The sequence below is a fragment of the Limulus polyphemus genome, unplaced genomic scaffold (genome assembly GCF_000517525.1).
Source record: "Limulus polyphemus unplaced genomic scaffold, Limulus_polyphemus-2.1.2 Scaffold3235, whole genome shotgun sequence".
NCBI lineage: Eukaryota > Metazoa > Arthropoda > Merostomata > Xiphosura > Limulidae > Limulus > Limulus polyphemus.
The window spans coordinates 20,244-27,950 of record NW_013668845.1 but is presented as its reverse complement, the minus strand read 5'-3'; the positions used below and the strand labels follow the sequence as shown (position 1 = coordinate 27,950).

At 35.6% G+C, this 7,707-nt stretch overlaps 1 protein-coding gene across 1 annotated transcript in view; it reads right to left on the bottom strand.

Moving 5' to 3' along the window:
• Nucleotides 1–3,344, bottom strand: part of LOC106468956 (inositol-tetrakisphosphate 1-kinase-like) — a 51,883-nt gene extending 48,539 nt beyond the window's left edge. The window contains exon 1 of the mRNA XM_013929410.2: nucleotides 3,246–3,344. Coding sequence (XP_013784864.1) covers nucleotides 3,246–3,344 — 99 coding nt within the window. The remainder of the gene's footprint in view (nucleotides 1–3,245) is intronic.
• Between the last annotated feature and the right edge of the window lie 4,363 nt (nucleotides 3,345–7,707).

Sequence of the window (7,707 nt, the reverse complement as noted above, 5' to 3'; positions counted from 1 at the left end):
CTTTATCACAATTTCTGTACCAGTAAAATGATGTACCTGGAGAAAGTAAGTTTTTAGCCTGAAGTCTGGACCCCCAAATTCTCTGAAGAATCCTTTGGAAGGCTCAAACCTCTCATCACATCATGAAGTTCACCTTGTGTGAAAAGTTGTGGTTCACCAAACATTTCAGGTTGAAAACAATCCCTATCATCATTTCCATTGACATCAGATTCAGAATCAGATGAAACAGTATCAACAGTCACCGGTGGAGTAGGTATAGGTACATCAGGTCCATGAGGAACAGGTCTTATAGCAGACTGAAGGTTTAGATAAGAAATTTCCTTTTTATTTCAAGTGTTGTAGCCTTACATGTTACATGAGCAAAAATAGCTGTCATCTCTGTGTTTTCTAGGCTCACAACGGACCATTGAAATTCCAAAAGGCAAAGACTTTTTCGTACCATTAGTCCATTGTCTCAATTCTTTGACACAAATGGTGAAAACTTTGTGAGGAGCCCATAATTTATCTTGGTCCCAAGTTTTATTCCAAAATATGCATAATATACTTTTTGATGAATTCTGTAATGCTTTGTCTTTATTACTTTACAACAAATTTACCACAAATATAACAAATATGTTTTGGTCATTTACACAACCTCTTGTTGCCATAGCAATGAATAAATAATATTGAAAAGAGAAAAATAATGTCAAAGTGCACACACAAACAAATACTATCCAGAAATGACATGTCATGTGGCCTGTTAACCATTTATATACTAGTGGTGTGTTTCTCGTGCATTCTAGTATGATCAATAAGACTCTCACAGCACAATTGGTCTAGAGAAATCTATAGCCAGTGGTTGTCAAAATTTTAAGCATAACAAAATGTGACCCGATTTTAATGAAAATGATTCACTTATGTAAAAATACATATGATGTTTTGTGAAAAATCTGTATGTAGTGGAGAAAAATAGATATTTTCGTATTCAGCATACAGAAATTACAGAAGAACATGCAAAAATTTCAAGACAATAAAACCATCGAAGGCCTTCTCAATGTAGGATTCTAGGTATAAGTGTCAGCAGAGGTAAGTATGTTTGGAAAAACATTTTCAGATTAGGAAAATGGTAACTTCCAAAACATAATCATTTTCCTAATCTGAAAATGTATTTCCAAACATACTTACCTCCGCTGACACTTATACCTAGAATCCCACATTGAGAAGGGGGAGGGTGGTACCTAAGCAGGGAAAACCGCACTACATCCAGAACAGGTATGCTCTACACCCAGAACTACAGAAAAGTGAAAAGGGTGGGATATTATACAAGTAAGTATGATGGGTCAGCTCCAACCATGCAGCCGAGGTTCCACGACTAAAGGCTGGATTTAAGGGGTCATGGAACCCATATCCCCCATTGGTGGCAAGGTCAGATGGACCACAAATATATACATATCTTTGTGATACTATCCACAGTATCACAGTAGCCACAGTATGATGCCTTTCAAACAACCAAATTTATGAAAGAAAGAAAGCAACAACAAAGTGGACAATCCTTCTGATCAACCTGAAGAAGTCTAAAAGATCCCAGGCTTGGATTGAAGGGATCATTTATGCAATACTCCACCTAAGGTCTAGAACTCATTTTTACTCCCCAACCAAGTGGGCAAGGAGAATTCCACGTACCCATGGAATTATACAGAGGACATAGAACACTGTTCCACCAAGGGCCTAAGATGGGACCACGTTGCGATGGCACTTACGAGGAGATAGTGGACCACCTAATTGAACAACCTAAGACCTGACAGTGTTCATAAGAGTGTCCAAGCACAACCCCACCAGATAGCTAAGCATCAAATCTGGAACAGTTTTATAAGTAGGCTCCCACATAGGTTGGTCCTGCTCCTACCGACATCTGGGAAAACTTCCAGGGACCCAGGTAGGAGGGTCCCCAAATTCGCCCTTTTCTCCAAGAGTGGAGAAAACTCAGAGGTGGAGTGCATGATTGGAGAATCACACACCAGCTACACCAGTAGAACATCACTGCCCTACCATCTACTGAATGGAAGTGAATACATTCAGGAGGATTGCTCCAAGGTCCACCACTGCAATGGCTCAGAACTTGAAAGAGGCAAGGGCTCCCATACTCCAATAGAAGAACAAGTGGAAACAAAACACTGTGGAGAGTCCAGAACAGGCATATTAATGAAGCAAAAATATTGTGAGGAAAAAACCACTAGCAATCTTGTGGAAAACCCCATCTTAACAGCATGTGCATATTATTTTACTATTATGTCTTCTTGGTCATACAGTGCAGATTTGAGATGTAAGAAGCATACCTGGACAGGTAACACTCACCATAGTGGAATCCATAATGAAAAAAAAGGGAAATGCCATTGAAAGAAATTAAGATATATATAAACAAAAATAACTTACCCAGTCACAGCCTCACTGAAGTTTGAAGGCTGGCAACATGTAAAAGACAGAACCCTGACGAGAAAAACAGCCACCCAATGCAGAAAGTGAACATATGAGGTGTAGTCCACATGCTCAACTGAAGAACATCCACCAACAAACAATGGAGATAAAATGCCAGGGATCAATCAGGTAAGGTGCCATATCTGATGTGAACAGATTTTGGAAAGAAGGAGACAAGGATGAATATGGAAATTGAATAAAAGCCAAAACCCAACTGGTAAGGGTGGAAAGGTCACGAACAGAGGAATGTTGCTAGGGGATGAAAAGGAGCGAATAAGAACCACGGAAGAAAGCTGGCTAACAGGAGAAGGAAATAAGTCTTCAGGGATAAGGTAAATGACAGGAGGGTACAGGACGAGGAACAGGAGTTTGTAAGGGCTCAGAATGAAGCAAACATGCAACCAAAGAAGAAAGGGCCAAATATTGCCTCACAGATTCCAAAAGACTCCTTAATATCCCCCAAAATGGACTGGTGGAGAAAAGGAGACATCCATAAGTCCTGAAGATAAGTGGCTGGTAAATGAACCTGGAACAAGACAGCATACCTCCCCAGAAGATCATAACATCAAAGAAACCACTCGTGAGGGGATAGAGCCTAAGAGAACAATCACACCAACATGGAAGTAATAAGAGAGAGAAGATATATCTCAAAAACCCCTCAGGAGGTTGTTGGAGTGTTTCAGAAAGATGTATGGTGGACAAATGCCGTAGAAGAGCACTAAGGGTAAAACAAACGTAGTAAAACTGTGGGTGGGATAAATGGAGAGGATTTCAGGGTCAATCCCCCATACAGACAAAAGTGACTCCAACTGTTGAGAATCAAGAAAAGGTTGATCAGCCTCATAATAAGCCAAAGCAAAATGATTCAAGGCCCATGGAGGACGAGGCATGCTAGCAGCTGTTCTCAATTGAGAAATGAAATGCTTAGCATGAACCCTGATGTCAGGAAAAGGTAGGAAAACAAAATACTCTGAGGAAGGGATGTCATGTAATAACGAAGGAACAGGATCATAAGAAATCAGGAAAATAGATAAAAATGACCACACCTGAGAAATCATATCTAAAAAGACTGAGTTAGGTCAAACAGATTCCAAAGGAGAGGTTTTGGAAGGCACGGTATAGTTAGGTGAAGAAAAGGGCTGTCAAAATCCTCTTTGTCATAAACAGGTTTGGCAGATTCATGAAGAAGTCAAGCAATATTGCAAGAAGAAGGGTGGGTCATATATCAATCAATCAGCCAAAAATTCCTCAGTTTATGTCCCCTGATACGAAGCCTATGTAATTGTGCTGAAAGCAGGTGGAATAAAATCTAAAGTGGTCATATGAATGGTGAAGAATAAGAAGAAAAAAGAAAGCTAAGTTATCGTGTCAAACTACAGAAATAAATTAGTAAAATATTGAAATGATACCCCTACTTCACAGAAATATTAAAGAAAAACATGTGAAGAGAGCACAATCAAAAAACCATCTGCACTAGATCACTGCCTAACAAAAAGTGATAGTTCAGCAGAAACAAATAGGAAGAGTCATATTCATCAGAAGGGTGTGTCACACTCCTACTGATGGAGGGTTATCACATGATGATTTACATGCAAGATGCAGATGAACCACAATGATTGTGGGATAAGTGGAAGTTCAAGGCTTATAGCATACAAAAACATTTTTGTATATATAGAGAGCAGCACTGAACAAAAATAGCTATAAATGCAAGGGGAAGTAACATATATTGTATCAGAAAGTAGTGTTAGCAAAAACATTGCTACCTAGCCTGACAAAGATAACGGTGAATCACTTTGAAAAATAAGGTCTAGGATCACCAACAATCATTAGTTTTTGCATTTTCTTTCGGTTTATAACTGGAAGAAGTGACTACTATAATCAGCAAAATAAAGGATAAACAATAATATATTAATAAATATTAATCTAGTTGAAACTGATTAGATATATGGAACTTTCTGATCAATGATAAAAAAATCGAAATTCTAAGATGAAAAGAACTATTTTAATTTTCTTAAAAAACAGTGTCTCACGATAAAATTTTGGAAAACTCACAACTTAAAAATAATAGAAATACTACAATCACGTTATATGAAGTTTTGAAGCCAAAAGTAAACACTATCTAATAAGTTGTTGTGAAGTTTCATGCAATTTGGTTGAATATCATCATTGTGAGAAGCAAATCAGGGGATATCACTGACACCCCTCTTGTTTGAGAAAGTTAAAACGTTTTCACTCAAAAACTGCCATTTGCAATATTTCCAGAAATGAAGTCCAATTTCAGTTTGAATTTACTATTACATTTAATCATGGTTAGATTACCATTTTGTACCATAAACACTAAAGCAAAAACTGTCAAAGTACTAACTGACATAAATACTTGTAAACAATACATGAAGCGTGATGAAGGATCAACAGAAGGAATCAAATACTTTATTAAATGGTAAGGAAAAAAAAGATATTTTTAATTTCCTGTATTGTAGGCAAACATATTGTTGCGTCATCGAGGTCACGTGACTGGTGTGGCGCCCTCTATTTTCTAGAACTATCTTGTTTTTTCATGAATGCTCTAGTATTTACTAGATAGGGTAGGCGGGTATATATAAGAGGGGACAACGTGACGCGAGAAGAAGGTAATGTGTGTATAGACAGTGAGTAATTGATCTGCAGTCAGAAGTATTATTGAGCACGTTCGTTGTTATAGCCTTTGTTTAGCGCGATTGTTGAAGTTAAGTGTATCGGTAAAGTTGTATTCGGAAAGAATAAACCAGTTTTATTAAGTAAAGAACTTGTGTCGCTAAAGTTTCGTCGGAACGAAGTTACGGAAAGTTAATTAACAAACGGATACGTAACAATATTTTGGTTGTACTGTAGTTAATTTCATATTTTTGCCTGTTTTGTTGAACATCTGTTCAAGATTTTGCCCATCTTCACAGAAAATAGCCCATCGAAAAAAAACATCTGACCTTCCAGATGCTGTCATATAAATAACCCAGTGAATTTAAAATCAATATACACAAAACCTTTCTCTCATTCAATTAAAATGGCTTTTTTCGTTACATTTTACTTGCTTGCATTATTTTCATAACAACTAATGTTAACTATTTTATTTTCACTATAGTGTTTTATAACTTTAAATTGTTAACATATGGTTATCATTCTACAGGACATACTGTATGTACATTATGCTTAGTTTCTCTTAAAACTGTCCAAACATTCTACACTATGAATTACTTCTCAGGTAACAAGTTGAGGTTTTGTTTTTTGCACCAAAGCATCAATTCAAATCATATCTAAAACTGGTTTAAGGGGTGAGGATGTTTTTTGTGGCAGAAACTAAAGATGCTATTTTTGTAATTCATATCAGAGATAATAAAGTTAGTATTGCTAAATCTGAGGAAATGTAAACTAGGTGCATGTACAGCTGATGCAGAACTTCAAAAAACTATCAAGCAAGAAATTTTAAGCAGGGTTAAAAAAAAGTTAAATCAGTGTTTCATTTTAAGATGCATGAATGCGATCACATTTCTAATACTGACCTGAGGGTTGCATTTTTCCAAGCACCTGCATTTACTGTGTATCACAGAAATAACTGTCAAACTTGGAATTACTATATAGTTAATATACATGCACTAAAAAAACAAAAGCAATTGAACATATTAGGTGCCACTTGTAAAATACCACAAAAATAATTCAACCAATTTAGAAAGAAAGCTAAGCTAATCACTGAATGTGTGTGCATTTTCTCAGTTTGAAATTTTTGCTCTTATAACATGACCTTCTTATCAGTAAAGTTAACCTCAACACAGTATGGCAAAGGGGTGAAATGACAAATAACTAAAGCATTATCATGCAGTGCGTATAGTGTTGGAAACAAGCTAACCTCCATATATATGCCTAAAGAAAGTTTACAAAATGGTTGAATGCTTCTATAAATTTGTGATTGTTTTCTTTACAGAATCTAACATACTTGAACCTAATATGATATAATTATTGTTATAAAATATTATATTAAATAACATTTACAAAACAAAGAGTAACCCTCGTGCATAACATTTGATGCAGACCTCAAGAAATATTTTCAGATCTAGGAGCCAGCCAAAAAACTCAGGAGCCAGGTGTGCCTAACCTAACTTCATTACGGTTTGTACTGGGAAATGTAGGCTACACTAGTGCCTCAATTATCTACAGTTTTTTTTATTTTCTCAAAATAATCGTGCCATTACAATTCTAGACAAGAATTTACATGTTTTGAAGAAATTGTCACTCAGAAATTAATTTGGTTACAAGAATTCAGGTGTTGCATGACATCCATGGTTTTCACGTGGAGGATCTGGCATGTGTTCAAATTGTAAGTTAGCCTGTTCCAAGCCTAGCTTCACCTCTTTTATTTTTAGCTGTTAAGACAGGAATACAAAATACTTGTAGCTTGCTTAACTTTATTTGATTAGTGATTAAAAACATTGTATACAAAAACACACAAGATACAAATTATGATTTCTTAAAGATTTCCCTCAACTTTAGTTGTCACCCGCTGTTCTATGATGCACGGCAGGCATCCTTCAACCACAGATGCATGTTCAGTTTGTGTTGAGGTGTCATCCAGTTATGCATTGTTCTCTTCTCTACAGATAATTAGTATCTTCAATCTGTTTTAACAAAGGATTTTTCATAATAATATCCAATAATAGATTTATGCAAATGTTTTACTTATTTTTCACAGGTATTGATTGGGTGTGAATGCACTTTCATGTGTATAGCAGAAAAAGTGATGAAATTTAGGAGCTATTTACGCCTGTGTTAGCAATTAAATTAACTAAAATGGACAATCAAAAGAGGAATTATTATAGGAGGAAAAGTGGAATTGGACTCATGAAATTCAGAGAAATTGAATTTGACCGATTGACTCTTGGCTTTTATGATTATGATGACTGGCAGATTTAAAAAAAATAATACTATATATGTATATGGGTTCTGGTTTTTTTTTTTTTTGCCAATTGTCGAAATAAATGGCTTTTACTAATATTTCTTAATAGTATAAATATACACTATGTAGTTGTTGGCTATAGGATTTTTCTACAGTAAATGTCTGTGACTTGTTAGCAATAAATTCAATGATGAATAAACAGCACACACTTTAGTTGTTTTCAAATTATATATATATATATATATATTTTTGGAACAAGTTAAACGTGTGTACAATAAAGTATTCACACTATAGAGAATATAAGCATATCATAAACATTATATCAGTAT